This window comes from Plectrocnemia conspersa, unplaced genomic scaffold (assembly GCF_051122295.1).
Source record: "Plectrocnemia conspersa isolate PC_06_02 unplaced genomic scaffold, ASM5112229v1 ptg000005l, whole genome shotgun sequence".
Taxonomy (NCBI): domain Eukaryota; kingdom Metazoa; phylum Arthropoda; class Insecta; order Trichoptera; family Polycentropodidae; genus Plectrocnemia; species Plectrocnemia conspersa.
In genome coordinates, this window is record NW_028277169.1 from 28968740 (window position 1) to 28987122 (window position 18383).

Genomic DNA, 18383 nt, shown 5'->3' on the forward strand with positions numbered 1-18383 from the left:
ATAAATAAACATAACAAAATATATTTTATAAAAAAAAATTTAAGAGCCTCTTAATGGATTTTAATAAAAAAGTCTCACAAAAGCCGAATATTATTTAAAACATATGTAAAATATTTTTTTTAAATATACTAATACAAAAAAATAGTAATTTAAATAAAAGCAATAAAACGTTAAGAACCACTGATTTTTTAAATTATACAATAAATGCAATATAAAATAAGAGTAAATAATTTTGTTAAAATACATAAATTAAATAACTCCGAGGTGTATATTAATTAACAAATATGTATAAATTAATTCACCACTCAAAGGGCTAAAATATTATGTTTTCGCTTCAAATTTTTTTGCAATACATTTAATTTGTCTTTGTATTTCTTTAAATTTTAAAGAATATTTAGTTTTGAACCGGTGTTTGATTTTAAATTCCGTAAAAACAAAACATTTTTTCTGAACATACCAAAAAAACAACACTGTCTTTAATGCATACAAAAAATAGTCCATATTTCTCGGACTAGACATAGCCCATGGAGTTATAGAGAACCATGAATAAATATAAGACATAGCAGCTGCAAGACGAGCTCTGTGAAAGTAATACAGTCTATTGATATTTGTACTACAGAGCTACTGCTCACGGGCCGCATGTGGCCCGTGGGCCTCGGGTTGCTCATACTGCTCTAGAGAGTCACAATCGCGTTCCTTATTCCTATCCGTTGCGGCCAGAACATCAGCTCTTAAGAACGCTCCTTTTTCAAGAGCCATCTAGCATCTCAAGAAGCTTGCCAAACAAAATATTTTATGGGGTTAATCTATTTTAGATGTGCACCATAGCTGTTTATTATTGTTTATGTAATGGCCCTAATAACGCATCGGGAAACCTGTTATTTTAAAATGGTCCGAATTGTAATAAAAAAATGAAAATAAATATATCAAAATATATTTAATGTACTTTTTGCTTATTCTGCTTCAACCACGTACATATTATAAATGTTAAGCATTATTTATTACCGTATTTTTATGCTAGCTATTAAATTTTTAAGCTTAGCTCATATTCTCATATATAAATAGAAAAATAAACTGATATTAAAATAAGTACTCTATAATATTATTAAAAAATATGTTTTACGTCATATATTCACTGCCGCGTAGGTATTGCTAAAAGTGTAAAAAGCCTTATATCACAGTCACATTAAACAGCTTTTTCGCACAAAGGCGTGCTTTAGAAAGCTTCACTTTTGAAACGAATGACAAACTCTACGTGTGTGAGTGTAAAAACAGCGTCGAACACAAACGAGAGTCTTGCGTTGAAATGTTTTACGCGTCTGTGAAAAAATTTTATACGTGGACGCTCGGCGTACTTTTTGCTCAATCGTGCTGTTTAATTTTCGATGAGGAAACTTTCGCGTATTATTTTATAAAATATGAATGCGAATAGTGATCGCTTAGCGTGTGTGTAATTTATAGTGGAAAATTGGCGCGTAATTTATAGTTGAGCGTGTCGTCGTAATTAAATGTTAAAGTGAGTAGTAGAAGCACGTAGTAGGGAAAATGCCGCCAGTGCTCATTCCTAATGGCCCCCATACATTTTAATTTAAAACTACTTAAGTTCGAGCAAGGCGAGGAGGGCGAATAGTTCGCAATAAAAAAGGGTTAACGTGTTTTCGTCTTGTACTACAAAATCAACGCGAAAGTTACTGATTGCGGTTTGATATTATAAAATAGTTTTAAACTGTAACATTTGATGTTATCATGGTACATCCCAATGGATTTGAGAAGATATTTGCTATTTACATTTTTGACATTTTTATAGCTCAAAAATAACACTTTAAATAGTGCTCATATAAAACTAGACACAAAACTGCTTAGCACAGTAGCGGCTTTAAGATTTATAAATAATCTAGTATTAATCGGGAGAAAAGATTGTAAAAAAAAAGTAGAAAGCAACTCGATTATTCTTAATCAAAAGCAATCCTGAATTTTTCTGAAACATGTTTACTAGTCCAGTGTTTCATAAGTATCACAAAACGTCAGATATTCAGAATTGTTTCATGAAATTAATTATCCATTATTAATAGCAATTTAATTCTCATTGAATGCATTGTTAGCTCTAGTGGAATTGGACATATGCAATTAATGCAATGATGTTGTCCAGCATGTTTGAAGTAGAACATATGTCTATTTACATTATTTGATTGATTCATATCGATTTAGGTTTTTACTAATGAACAGCGTCAATTTTTAATTCATTGTCCTTTATCTATGATATCTAAAGCACACAGACAGGAATTTATTTGTAGGATCAATGTTTTTTTATATAATAAAAATCATAAAAAATATCTCCATATATGATGATTGAAAAATGCGACAGTTTCAAAACTGTTGGCAAATCTTAATAATTAAATAAATTAGTTTAAAACTTAGTTAATCACAAAGTGGTATGTTTAATATATGTATTTTATTAATTATGAGAGTATTATAAAATAATATGTATTCTAATAATTATTTAATGATAAAGTACATAGTGACATTTGTTGATTGTAAGCTGTAATAATAATTATATAAATAGTTGATAATATTAAATATATAGTCATAGTAGATAAAAAATAAATTTTAAGGAACATTGTAATTAAATTTAAAAATAATAATATTAAAATTGGTATTATCCAGGATACAATAAATACAAAAACAATACTCTACAATATTGCCCCATAATTATTGTGCAATAATATTAGATAAAATGATATTGCAAAAATACAAAATAGGGCAATGAAAGTAGTTTTAAATAAAAATAGATTTACTAATTGTAGAAGTATGATTGCTAGATTGGAATGGTTGAATGCTTAAGAAATAATATGTTATCAAGTATTTATTAAGAAATAAAGATGTACATTGATTTATTACTAGAAATGGAGACAATTTAAGGATAGTTAGGTATAAGAAAACGAGTACGGTCAGGGGAATAATATACAGAGGTGTGAATATGTACAATCATATTTCTAATGTTATAAATTAGTAAATTAAGCTTTATTATAGTTTTTTTCCGTAACCAATTTAAGTGCTCTGTTTTAAGCAAATTCAAGATTTTGTCAATATATATTAAATATGTGTATATAGTAGAGTTTTTGTAATTTTAAGATTTTTTATTCTTTTAAGTTAAGCAGTTCAAATATACTAAATCTTATGCAATCATTTAAGGCGTATTTTTTGTTAAAATAATACTTATTTTTGGGGTGTTGTAGGTTGCTTTAATAAAAAGTTTTTATATGTGACTAAAAATACGTTGATTGCAGTAGCGTACGGTGACATACATTCCCTTTCGCTCTCTCGCGTGTTAAGTGATGAGAGTGAGCGAGAAGTGGGCGTGCGGAGCGCATGTAACGCACGCCTTTATCTCTCACTCACTCTTGTCACTTAACATGCGAGCGAGCGAAAGGGAATGTTTCTCACCGTATGCGCCTGGTTGATAGCTTAAAAATTATTTAAAAAATAAAAATTCGCATGTAATTAATTAAATCAATATTTTAATTCACCATAATAACTGTACTTGAACTGTATGTATTTTGGTAACTTATAACACATTAAGCGTATTGATATTAATTAATAAAAAAAAACTTATGGGGGCAATATTTGTTTCTTGAATTTATTGAAATTGAGTTAAGTAATGAGAAAAATCTATTAATAAGAGGCAACAAAAACTCCCATACGGTGAGCTCTGGCGTCACAAAATTTGTACGGCTAATTTTGATAGGAAATTTTTAGTCATTTCCATCATGAGCTTATGCGGCTTTTAATTATCTATATTCAAATTATTAAATCGTATGGTATATAAATCCTAAGCTGAGCCAAGAAGAAAAGTACTAATATAATACATATTATATTAATACTTTCTTTCTTGTTATAAACTTTCTTTTAAAATCAACCTGTCTTTATAAATATATACAATATTTAAAAACAAATATATTTATAAATATATATTCTATTTGTAAATATATTTACAAACAGTTTGCTTGCTTATATTTAAAATCTGTGAAATTACTTTTATATAAAAGAAGCAATGACGTTATGGATTTAATAACACATTTTCAGTAAAAATAATAGTATAGTTCAGGTTAATATATTTATGAAATAAATTGTTGTAATATTTTAAAAATTTAATGTCATATCTCTCTTGTATTTTATTGCATTTTAATGTTATTTTTGATTATTGCATATTCGTTAAGGGCTTCGAAACCGAAATTTGACTTTTTATATACATTGACTAAAATAATAATATATCATTGGAGGATGCTGAGCTTACCTATGATGAATTAAATTAATGTTAATATCGCGAATTTATAAAAAATAAAATAAAAAAACAAAATCGCTTAGAAAACAGAAAACATTTTAATAAAAAGTTTAAGGAGAGTGAGGATTATGCTAATTTGCAATAAGAACGCGTTAACGCATTTTCGTCTCATTTCGGCAAATTAACACAGAGCGGAAGCCGCGATTGCGGCGGTTTGTACAAGAACGTGTTGTAATTTAAAAAGTTTTGAAAAAAATTAAGGTTCGACGTTAGACAAGTCCACCGTCGAGCTTCCGTTAGTGAGCGAAGTTTACGCAAAGTCCGAAATAAGCCAAGTTTTGTCAACTTGCCGCCGACGATGCGAAAGTCTTGGACGCCGGGGCAAAAGTTGAACATTTAACGTCGGGACAGGGGGCGGATTCTTCCAAGATTTCAATTCCGTCCCCGAAGCTGTGCCGAATTCGATTTCGAACGAGGAGAAAGAAGCTCGCGGAATTATCTGGAGAATGAGCTACCCGTACATGTGGTGAATTTTAATTTTCCACTTTCGGTGGGAATACGCATATCACAACACATGTATGCACATACATATAAACGAATGTGCGATGTATATATATAATACATATATCTCAATACTTATATATACGTATTTATTTATTTAAAATAAATTAAGATTATTATGATCTTAAAGATTACACCAAAACGTCACGATAGTAAAAAAATAAACGATACATTTTATTATTAAAATTAAATATACGAATCAGACCAGCTCCTCGCAGATGACATTAAGTAGATCAATGAGCAGCTACTGTCATTTGGTATTGGATAAAATAATTATTATGCGTATTAATAAAATAATATTTGGGAAATAAAAATATCAATGAACAGAACTCGATAACACATCAACTTAAAAGTTTGACACAAAATACACTAATGAAAAAAAGTGTATTGGTCTTTTAATGTTAAATATAGAAAAAGCTTTCGACACAGTATGGCATGACTCATAAACTAGTCAGTGGTTTTGTATTTACAAAACCACCAAAAAGTCATAAGCATTGCGAATAAGTTTTTATTGAAAAAATGTAAATAAGATAACACTTTTATTTTATAAGTTTTGTAGTTCGGTATTAATTTTGTGTTAAAATAATTAGATAACTATACCTTATAACCTATGTGAATAATCAAAAATACGATCTACCTTTTTATTATTATTTTTTCTTGTTTCTCGTTTAGAAAATCTGCAAAGTGAAACAGAACTTAATTAAAAAATATTTTGCTTTCAATATTAAACAAAGACCAAGAACAAAAGATAAATATTTTTTAAGTCCAGATTATTGTTATGTAGATATTATGTAGATGTGTGCACACATTAACATAAATATTTTCATATGAAATATTTTCAAGTTTCTTTTGGGCGATGATATTAAAAGAGAAAAGCAATTTACTTCATCAAATGAAAAACGCACCAAAGAAATGTCTCCCTACATGTGCGTGCTTTCATTCTTATTATATTATGTTATATATGTACATACCATATACGATTAACTTTTTTATATACCACGTACAAGTGTCCAGATCGTAGCTTATGTTTTTTATCTTATTAAAAAATACAATTTATTGTTAATATTACGTATATGTGGTGCAAAATAGGATAAGAAAATATTTTTACATGAGAAGAATGCCGAAGAAAATAGGTGTTGCATTTTTAAAGAAAATTTATGATCTACTTTATAGAACTTTGCCGCTCTCGCGAATTCTCCGTGCACTTTTGGAGACTGCATTTTCAGCAACAGGATGCAATTTTTTTTTATAATATGCCATAGTCTAAAACATACTGTGACACAGTTTCCGCTTGTTTCAGCAAAGTGGTTTGTATATATTTTAATAAAATAATGCTACAAATGAAAGTCTTTTACTACTAGTTATTTAATTTGCGAAACCTTGTTATTGCAGTAAAGTCCGTAAACGTTTTATTGAACATGAATATGGTCTTGAGAGTTATGAAGGTATGCTAAGACAATTACTTACAAACTTATGTAAGGAGACAAATTTTCAAGCATTATAATGGAAAGCTTTTGAACGGAATTTCATAGCTCAGATTTTGGTTTACGATATCGATTGACTCAAAAAATGTTGCATTTAGTATGGAGTTATTTAAATATAAGTATTTTTAGATAAATAAGCCCGTAATAAATATATTAAATAAATTTAAATAGTCATAAATATAAATTTTGGAACTCCCTATTTCTTTTTTTCCCAAGCTCAAGATATCTGGCAATGCCTTATGATTTCATAATAACAATGAGAAACAAATTACCGTTTCACAAAATTAGTTTAATAATTTTTTTTATTGAATCATAAAAAAGTCATTGTCCAATAAGTTACAAAGAAGCCTTAGATAATAAATTGAGTTTATAAATTTCAATTTTTGGGGTTCACGATGTTTCTCGGAACTACTTTTAAAAGAAAAAAATACCTTTATAAAGAAACGAGGAACCCCCTGTTTCGCCAGGGATAGAAATATTTGTAAGCCACACTAGATAGTTGATCTTAGGTCGTCCAGTATAGCAGAGAGTGTAAGTACTATTTTTTTTTTAGTTTGATGCAAGGATTTCTTTAATCTCTTAGCTTCTTAAGAGCATAGCAAGTAGCCATTTAAAAATTTAAATTTCACCCAAATTAAATTTATTTGTAAAACACATGTTTTTCTTCTTAGTTATTTTATTATCACCAATACGCTTTTTTGTGTTTAAATTGATTACTAAAGTACTACTATATTAAAAGAAAAACAATTTTGTAACAAAATATCCAGAAAATTTTTGCACTTTAATAATTTTTTATAAAAAAAAAATTGTTAACTTTGATTCAACTACTACTAAAATAAATTGCACTACTGTAATAAAAAAAATTTAAAACAAAAATATATTTCCCTTGTGGTTTTTTTAATATAGTATTTTTTAATTTAATAAATATATTTATTATTTGAAAGTATTTTTTTTATTAAAAATCTTTTTGAATATTTTATTACCAATATGCTAAAGAAAAATATAAATGTATTTTTAGAAGACTTAAAAAATCTTAATTTAATACACAGCAATATATAGGTATTCTTATTGTTTCCAATTTTTCTAGTGCAAAATATAAAATAAAAATCTATATATAAGTAAGTTGAAAATATGCTAAATTTATGTGTAAAATAAATTTCACACTATTTAAAATTATAATTATCTTAATCCGATTAATGAGCCCCCAACCGAGTATCGCCGTAACCTCGTCTTAATTGAACAAGACGTAACAAATTCGATAATAATTAGTATTCGAGCTAACACTTATGGGAAACGAGGCCATTCCTGGTGGAACGGCGTTCCGGTTCATTACATAAAATGACATCGGTTTCGTTCCCTTCACAGACAGATATCGATCTGTCCGTAATAAGATTCGCACCAGCGACAGATCGTCAGATATCGATAGTGGCGTATCTGGGAAGCATTACGCGACATGAGATTTCCCGGGTATCACACGTAACGATGAAATAAAGAATTTTCTGAATAAAAAAATATCACACCAAAGTGTCACAAGGCATGAATTATGTAACAGCTGCGTGGTGTGAGTGCTATCTCGGTGGCACCAGCTGGCGTGGAGCAAGCAGCAGGAGTTTTCAGAGGATCCTCATCAGCGCCGTTGGCGCGATTCCAATTTAGCCAAATCGAAGAGGAGTGCACTTGCATGTTAGGTATGTGGTGCGGCTGCACATGGTATGACATAAAAGTTGGTGGACTTAAATCGTGTGAAACACGAAAGTAAAATATTGTTTTTTTACATCATTTAAAAAATCTTTCTTGTTAAATATAAATATAAATAGCAGATTTAAAAAGATTGTTCCGCAAAACATAGACACAATGAAGCGCTATGATTGCTATGAATGGAAAAAGTATCTGCTCTGAAAGACGATATGAAAAGACATAAATAAACAAGTTAAATCTTACGTCTTAGCAATAACTATTAAAATAATTTACAAGTCAAAGTCAAACATAACTAAATTTAATTTTAGAAAAAATAGATACAATTGAATCATATTTTTATGATTTGAGAAACGTAATCAAATGTGTTATGGACTTCAGATATTCCTTTTTATATACATAAAATTAAAATTATAATATTGTTTACGGTAATAAACCTATCGTGATATTTGAGAAGTGGAGAATTAAAATAAAGCAGAATAATACAGAGTTAATCATATTTACGAAACGTAGATAAACTTTGCAACCCCACTCCAAAGTGAATAGGGTAGTACTAGAATAGAAATCTAGCGTTAAATACCTGGGTGTATCTATGGAATAGTACGGTTACCGCATAGTCAGTGAAGAGGGTATGTTAATTAAAATACCTCTGAATTTATATCAGCAGAGAGTGAACTGATGATCCATACATAAAAGCATAAATTATTATAATTCCAATAAAATTCCACCGTTAAAAATTGGCAAAAATATAGAAAATATAAGATAAGAAAAAGTCAAGATGTTCTTCTGATATTTGAAACAGTAGATACATTTGTAAAATTAGCTTATGTTATTTTAAGTGTTATCAATAAACATCTATCTAAGATTGTCAATCATAATTTTTACTAGATTTTATGCCTAATTATTTTTGAGATATTTTCACACCATTTAAAGTTATCCAGAAATTCATCAGATTAAGATTACTTATATTTTTTCACTAATCCGATATGTATCATATTTTTTAAACACATAAAACTTGTTACCATTTAAGATCTCAGAAATACTTTAGATAAGTTTGCATGTGTTTTTTCTTTTCATTTTGAATGATATTCTAAATTTAAAAAAATACGCAAATATATATATGTACGCTTACAACGAAAACACATAATTGAATGCGTGTGGTCTATAAAAATAAATAATGCTATACAAAAACTAAATAGTTCATATTTAACATTTTCATTTAATGATTAAAGATCATTCTAACGAATTAAAAATGTTATTCACACAATAATAAAATAGAGACCTCGTAATTGAATGATTGCGTTAGTAATTAGAAATATTGTACGTATCACTTAATAGCATATCTGTCCTGAGAAGATGTTTCATTCATAAGTACCACCAAAAAACTGCTTTTTATGAAAAAGAAAGTACGCTAGACAATTAAATATACCATGCGCAGTTTACTATCGTTATTCGACTCTTTGGTTACCGATCGCTGGAGTGGCATAATTACATTTTGGCTGTTATATTCAAGAAGCGATGCAATTGACTCGCAAAAATCTCCATCTGCGATTCACCAGAGCTACCTCGAAGCATCATTATAAAGGATGTGATATTTGACCATAGAAACAAGTCAAGACACTGAATCGACACAAGAGATATGAACAGATCGCCTATAAAGCACCACGATAAGACATTATAACATACCCTAGTTGCCTACCAAAAAAATCACAGCCGACAATAATACAATTTGATACGCCAGGGAAGACTCTCCAACTTCCAGGACCTGCCACTTTAGTTCCACTGTAATTTAAATATATTTTTAAAACTAATAATCTTAACAACCAAATCATAATAATAATCATATACCAACGATTAAAGAACGTTGTTATATTTATAATAGAAAAAAAACTTTGCATACTAATCTGAAGACAATCAAATTAAAATAAAAATATAAGGATAAAATGCCAGTGTTTTTAATGCGGATCGCTTAAGTACATAGCATTTTATTTTATCTTTCATTTAAATAGTTTGAGATTTTTTTCTCCTAAAATATATAAATAAATTGTACTGAAATAGCAAAATAAAATAATGTTACATTTAATTGGTTACAAATAGTATTATTTATTATATATAAAATTATTTTTGTAAATTTAATCATATTAAAATTACTGTTTCATAAAAATAAACAAAAAAAAAAATTTGTAAATCAGAACTAGTTTAATAATTAAGCATTTAAGTGTACTGAACTGATTTAAAAATCAAATTTAAATTTTAGCAATTTCAGATTAAAACTTTGAAACGTAATCTGAATACATAAAAAGTGTCTTTTTAAAACTTTTAAGAGTTGCACCAATATTATTTTTTTATTTAAATTGTATTTTTTAGGACTACATTTATTTATATTTACGTATACAATAAAAAAGTAAAATTTCAACAAACATATAATATTTAAATATCTAGAAATTAAAATATAAATACACTTGTATCGATGAACCAGATTAAGTGTTTATATTAAGAATCTCAATATTTTATGATTCATTAATTAAACTAATTTTTTGTTAGGTTAATGCAGATATTTTGCCATTTTTTTATGATACTAACAAAATATTTTTTTCTCTGAATTGATAAATAACATCTGTTTTTAAACTATTTTTAAGCTACTTTTTTCTGGATTCTTACTTAGGCAACGAACAGTAAAGAGCCATAATATTTTTTGAAATGCCTGCGTTAAAAGTCAGTATACAAAACTGTTTACTTTATGTATTTCTTAAAGTTATTTCTGTAATTGCGGCAGGAAAAAAAATTGCGTCGTGTACAGGAAATAAGTTTAATTTCACTGACACAAAAGAGGTTTAAAGAACTTTAGTCTAAATGTTTTTTACTAGTCGATAAATGTCAACATATCTGATCACAAGTTGAAGGTTCTAATTGCCATTTATTTTTTGAGACATTTGTATTTGAAAAGATAAATTTTAGCCGCCAATCAATTGGACATGTTTTGCTTTTTTTTTAAACTTTTTTGCATCGATTGGTAACTGAACATTAAACATGTATACAACAATGTGAAACGGAAAAGACATTGGGTTAATTTAAAAAAATGTTATTTGTATGGTGGAATTGCAAGGTTATTGTGTATTATGAACTTTTGGAACGCAAACGTAATTGTGAGCAATTAACAAAATTATACATCACCCATAAAAAGGTTAGACCTAAATTTGTAAATAAAAAAGAGGTGACAATTCGCGACACATTTGGCGATGATGACCTAAAACAAGTTAAAATAACTGGATTTGAATGTTATTTGGCATCCACCATACTCTCTAGACCTTGCTCTTTTTGATTGTTATTTTTTTATGTCATTGAAAAATTGTTTAGATAATAAAAAAAAATTAAACAAGGACAGTAAAAAAGCTCCTAATTTATTTTTTTGCATTAATGTCACAGAAATTTTTATTATATGTATGAAATATATATTATAATAAAATAATCAAACTAACAATTAAAGCTAATAAACTTTTTAAGGAACCCTTTAATTAAAATTTATCATTTTGATATATATTTTTTTTTGTAAATTTAGGTAGAAATAAAACTATATGATATACCATAATTCGTATTAAAAATAAAAAATACTACGTGCTACAATAAATAAAAAAATAATGTTTATTTTGTTATTCAGCTTATATTTATTATTTATTGTGAATCTTCCGTAGCCATATAGAGCTACAATTTAAAACTATTAAGTAGTGGGAATCAGGGTAATGGTAATAATCATAATCTATTGTAACAGCTTACAATCAATAGATGTCATTATGAACGACCAAGCTTGATTTTATTTTATTAAGAAAATCTAATCTTTAATGATCGAATTATAATACATTTGGGATTTAAAACCAGGTCTTTCGGGAGTTCTTCACTGACTTATATTAATGGTTTATCGTGGTAGTTGTATGGGAATATGTTTTAATACAAACAATTATGCTCAACTTTGGAGTTATTGTATATACGTTTTGCTGTCTTCTAGTCTGTGAACTTTTGTATCAAACCATGTGTACCATTCCGTGGTTGCTTTTCGAACAGCGTTTGGCTTTATCCGAGCACTTTGCACAACGTCACCTAAACAACTTGACGGCTGATCGGCCAAGTAACCTTCTTGCAAAGTCTTTGATAAATACTTGGCTAGTGAAAAGGGGCGGTACGAATGAACGAGCACGTCAATTCATGGCTGGGTAGAGATGCACATATGAAAAATGGGGCGGAAAAACAATCTGCGTGGGAAAGGTACGTTTCAGATATTCAGACGTGGAATCCGCCCCGGGTTTGTAAGGTAGAAGCGGAGAGACAGATGTTGCACGAAATCGCGTATGCCTTTATCCAAAGCGAAATCCCCTTCGAATTTTAATACAATACGCGCCTGGAGCTGCTGTGTAATCGTGTCGAATAAATTTATTGTCGCTTTGCTGGATTTTTATATTATTCCTTTATATATTTTTTTTAGTGAGAATGCGTGTTTGAGACTTTATTAGTAAGGCGAGTACATAAAATATTTTTTAATTCCATTAGAAGTGTGTAAAGAAAAGTTCTAGCCACCGAATCTATATAATTCCATGTTATGTGAAAACATATTTAAAGTGTACTACATATACAAAAAAATCTAAGCTAATTTATAGTACTTTTATTTATATTGATATTTGATCATGTTCTAAAATAATTAAAATAAATAGTTATTTTTTACTATTTATAATGAAAAATAAAACATCAATTTGTCACTTTTAGGGCAAATAATTTTGCTCCACAGGTTAATGTAGACAATCGTAAAAGTCTTTAATTTAAATTAAGGGCTCTTAACGATGTTTTAAATGTCTCATCTCAGAAAGTATCACAAGAACTGAAATTGGTCAATCGAGCAATACGACGCAAGTAAATTTTCATTTAGCGGTAGAGTAATTAGACTTATTCTTATTTTTGTTTCATTATCGCAATTGAATGAGTATTAGTAAGGTTAAAGACTCGTTAAAAATAATTAATGGTTAAAAAGTTAGAAGGGAAAAAATTAATTTGCATTGAAATAATATTTTTTTGGCAATCATCCGTATAAATTGAATTGTTATCTTTACGTATTTATACACCTACAGCTAAATTTTGGTTAAATAAATATTTAACTTCGTGATAATACAGCAAATGATATCGAATAAAATTAAAAAGCTTCAAATAAAAATATATGTCAAATGTGATATCATAATCGACGTTAATTATATGGCAGACATGAAATGAAATAAAATATCAGCAATTATGTGTTTTTTAATTTATATATAATAATTAAACACAATTGACATAATATTAAAATATTTATTACTTATAAACGACACCGATCTAATTATTACTAGAAATTAAACTTGGGTTCATCATTATGAATCTGAATCGAAGCAAAAGGCCATGAAGTAGCTTAAAAAAGGCACACCACTATCTAAGAAGTTCAAGGTGACATGAAGAGTATTCTGCTGATTGATTATAAAGACAAGATTGCCAAAATAACTGGACAGTACTACACTAATCTGCTGAAACAATTGAAACTAGCTTTGCAGAAGAAAATAATAGGAAAATTAACAGAATGAGTGCTTCTTTTGCATGACACGATTGTGGTTTTCATATATTAAACTATATTGCATATAGTCCAGACCTGGAAATTTCAGATTATTATTTATTTCCGAAAACATATAAATCCTTAAAGGAAGTAACTTAAGAACAATGAAGCAGATAAAGCTGCAGTTGCAAACTATTTTGAGGACAAAGATAAAACGTATATAAACGTATAGAAAGATGTGTTTTGAATGAATATATGTATCGTAAAGAAGAAAAAAAATTATGTTTTCTATTAACCTCATTTATCTTGATTCCAAGAATTTATCGACCTTCCTTCGTAAATGTTTTTGTTAATTCTTGTTTGTCCATTTCTATTTATAATATGGGTTTGGGCTATATTTATTTTTATTGGTATTTTCCGAATGCTATAATGAGAAGTAAACACTGAAGTGGTTTTGTATTAAATTTTAGATAATTAATCTGGTCCATCTTAAAATGTTACCTAGATTTTTTTAGATTTTTGCATTAAAATTGTCTGAAGAATTTTATTTATATTTTATATCTTCATAAAATTAAAATTAAGTTTTAAGTACACAATTTTGTCATTTTTTTCATAAATAAAGTGATGTATAAAAGTATTTAAAAAAATAACTTAAGAGAATAAAATAACCTTTGTATTAAAAAACCATTCAATGTATTTCTCTTTCGTTTTTAGAAAATTGATCCGATCGCAAAGTTTACATAGATTTTCCTAATCTCAGGAATGAATATCATATTGATTTATAATGTCGTGTCGCACATATAAGGTAATACTTTTTATTAAATAGAGCTACTTCAGCTAATAGAGGATACTTATATGCAGGGCTTTTTTATAAACAAAAAAAGTGCCGGAATCTACTTCTTGTCAAGCATTTTACTGAAGAAAGTTATATTCAAATATCATTTAAATTACATTTAAAGCAGATTTTCTTATGCCACAAAGCTGGAGTTTTCAAATATTTATATAGTAATTTTACCAGCGAAGATATATTTCATCTGGCAATTATATTTTCACTAGCGAAGTCCAAATACATTTTCACCAATAGATTTATATTTCTACTGCCTACTGTTGTAGAAATTATATGCTGCTTATAATGTATATACAACTTAATTTGACAGTCGTGAAACGTCTATTCGCTGCTCAAACCCAAACCTAACCTAATGAAAGTTCTAAAACTATAGTTTTAGAACTATTATTAGTTAAGGGCTAAAATATAATTTAAGCCAAATCATCTCTCAGGAGAAAACCAGTAGAAGAAGAAGTGCAGAAAGTCGTCGCATTTTGTATCTTGACACATATTTTGTCTGCATTTAGATAATACACTATGTTTTAAAAATACGATCGCAATCCTTAACGATATTTATACGGATTTCTGATTTGAGAGTATTGGTCAAAGTGTATTCAAACCAAATTTTTGTCAATAGAAGGGCGTAAAAACAACTATTCATTCACAGAAGTCAAAAATTCACGTCAAAAGCAATAAAATCGTGTCGGCGCAGTCGCAGTGGGAACGTTCGGTAGCGAGCGTTCCCACTGCGACGGCAAAACTGCCAGGTATTGTCTTTCTTAATAATTCTACAACAGGTGAGGATATTTTTAAGAATGTCTACGAGCATTCAATAAAATCTTTTTTATCAAAATTAATGCGTGTAAAAAAAAAGTTTCGAATAAAAAAAATAATTTTCCTTTTTACATATTTCTGTAATCTTACTGAAAAATATTTTTTTTTGTGAATTTGTTCCGAAAACTTAAATATATTATTTTTTGATAATGGTACAATACATTATAATACATATTTGTGAACAGATGGGAGGGGGTTTGTCTGCGGTTTACAGATTCTCTTAAAGGGAATTTGGCGGCTCTTTGCGCATGAGTTTGACACCACAGGCATAAATCATTATTATATAAAACAATTCTGTACTTGTTATAATGGATTTTAGCAATGTGCAAGTATTAAATCAGTTTTAATCAATTTTATTTTATTGATAATAGTTCATTAGATATCGGTGTTATTCCATATATTATATTATAAAATATATATCTATGTATTATTTAATCTGATTAAAGGAAACACGATTTTTTTATGTTTCTTATTAAGAGATGTAATAATAAAGGTTTATATTTTTATTAAGGGATAAAATAATACATTCTTGTATTTTTATAAAAAATATAAGTTATATTTTTCGTGAAGGTATAAGCCTAACTAAAAAAATATCATATCAGGTGTGGTATAACGGAGCGTATCAGTGCGGGAAAGAAAAAAAAAACGAATATCCACACTAATGTGGATGTAGGAAAATAATTCAAATTATAACCAGACGCTTTATTTTTAATGCTATATAAAAAAGTTTTTCTCGTGCGCGATAAAACGTGTGTAAGAAAAAATGTAAATCTTCGTTTGCGAATTCAGAATTGCTAAGAGGATTCCGGTCGGCATTGTTACATACATATTCATCCTGGCTCGACCGGAAGATAAAACAGGAATTTTAAAGCAAAACAGCCTAGCAAGGATTAATCCTGCAGTTCTGCGAATTTAAATGCAAGAGAAATCGGATCTGAGAGTGTCAAGGAACCCATTTGCATATGCGGATGTATCCTATGGATGTAAAGGGCGTTTATCTAGGAATATTTTTTAATGTAAAACTAAATAAATGTGTTGATGCATTCCATACCTATGATATTCATGTAATCATGTGTAAGTAATATTGGTAAAAATATTTCCCACAGATTTTATATTTTAAATTATTGAAGGCTGTGAATTTTCTTAGTATTTGTTTCCAAATAATTTAATAAAAAATAAAATTTAATTGTTTTGATAAGTACAATTCTGATTTATTAAAAAAAATAAAACGTCATTTAATTAAACCTTATTCAAAATAATTTATGAAAAGAAAAAAATTGAAAACTAGCCATTAAAAAATTCCACAGATTCTGGAATTTCACCAGTTAAAAATATTTTTTTATTTTTTTGTATTTTATTGATTGTTATGACATATAATATTAGATTAGTCATTGAAGAATCCGTAAGTTTTTGCATTAAGTGAAAAAGTATTTTTAGTAAAACTTATTTGGAAAAAACAGACTATATAATGTATAAACTCCCGGGTGACACATTAGAAACGAAACCATTGTGGTTGTATTCCGTTAGCTACAAAAAATTAGGTAAAGCGCGTTTGTTTTTAACGTTTTAATATTTTCTTTTACAGATGAAATATTGTCATTGATTAAAATTACACATATGTATCTAATTAAAATTTTCTGAATTTACAGATAAGGCAACAAATATATGTTACAACCAAATATCACGATTATAATATATTATAATTATAAGTTGTTATACTTGTGTTTAGGAAATACATAAATAAATAATGAGTTTTTATTTGTTGCTTTAGAGAGCTTTTAAGATAAAGTTTTAATGCATTTGCCTAAAGTTTTTGAACACATCGTTGGTCAGCGTATACTGAAATATTCATAGTACATTAATATTACTTTCAGTGATTTTAATTTATTTACAATTGCTATTTTTGTCGTATTTCTTTCTATAAACTTTGAGGTAGTTCTTCAAAGCAAAACTTGATTCATTTAACTAGCACACCACATCCAATACCAAACAAAGTTTCATTTTGATTCTAAACGAAAACTCTGTTGAATGTTTTTTCTTTGTATCGTCCCTGAAAAGTGTAAAAATTGAGCAGACGTGTCGTATTTCCAAATTTCATAAAGCACGCGCGTCCTTGGAAAAGAGTTATTTTTCAGAAACTTTTATCTCATTACATATATTACTCAGACAGCTAACCATTATATAATGTAATATGCGTTCGGCTATATAAAAGCGTTAGATTATATAAAAATAATACAGACGCATGTTTCAAAACTCATAATTTTTAATATAATGAATATTATAATTACTATAGAATCCTATTGTCTTTGAACAATGTATATTAAGTTCATAATAACGATAATTAATTAGAACGTTGTACGAAGAGCACAAAATTGAAACCTAATAAACTCGACATTAAACCAAATCCATAACCTTGATAATTTTGTATTATACAACATTATATCGGAAGGCATAATGGTTTTTGAGAATTCATAAACATAATATAGGCAATAATCCTAGTTGACCCGGTTTTCTCAAATGTTTGTCTCTAAAATGCTTTTAGGATCTAATAAGTAGTACGATATTTAATTAAGCGCGTTATTAGATTGAAAGTTTAAGCACTATCTTTAATGCTATCTGCGTATGATACTGGATGCAAAATAAATAAATTATATCGCGATTTTATGAAGAAACCGTTGACTGTAAATATAATAAATATTATTTGTTTTACAGAGAATTAATTAATGTTTTCTTTTCATATGTAACTAGAACCGTGCTTGCTACACATTTAACAGAGAGAATTTTTAATATAAAATGTATAAGAAACAACTTGTTTTTTATCCAAATTTTTTGGTGTTACTTTTTGCTAATGTTATTGGTGAAATATTAAATTAAAAAACCTTATATATATCTGCATTTTTTTATGTGAACAAAGATAATATGTGGAATTGGGTAGAAAATTATTAAAATTTCTTTTTGCAGTTAGAACAACCGTGAAATAATTCACGAATATTTTTTTAAGAGGATATTTTTTTAAGAGGATAAGAGAATATTTTTCATTTTTTAAAATATTAAGGCCAAAAAGGTTAAGGCTAAGAAATAAGGTTAATGGCCAACAACCGTAATTTCATGAACTAGTTATGTGTAATATTATTTGCA

The 18383-nt window shown here is 28.0% G+C and overlaps 3 protein-coding genes across 4 annotated transcripts in view; 2 read left to right on the plus strand and 1 right to left on the minus strand.

Annotated features, from left to right (window-relative positions):
- Positions 1 to 4812, plus strand: part of LOC148235385 (general transcription factor II-I repeat domain-containing protein 2-like) — a 36094-nt gene extending 31282 nt beyond the window's left edge. The window contains exon 5 of the mRNA XM_088186077.1: positions 4694 to 4812. Coding sequence (XP_088042203.1) covers positions 4694 to 4812 — 119 coding nt within the window. The remainder of the gene's footprint in view (positions 1 to 4693) is intronic.
- The window catches only part of LOC148235384 (protein amalgam-like), a 220148-nt gene that overhangs the window by 133911 nt on the left and 67854 nt on the right, over positions 1 to 18383 (minus strand). The gene's annotated exons all lie outside the window — the stretch shown is intronic.
- The window catches only part of LOC148235386 (uncharacterized), a 308520-nt gene that overhangs the window by 12329 nt on the left and 277808 nt on the right, over positions 1 to 18383 (plus strand). The gene's annotated exons all lie outside the window — the stretch shown is intronic.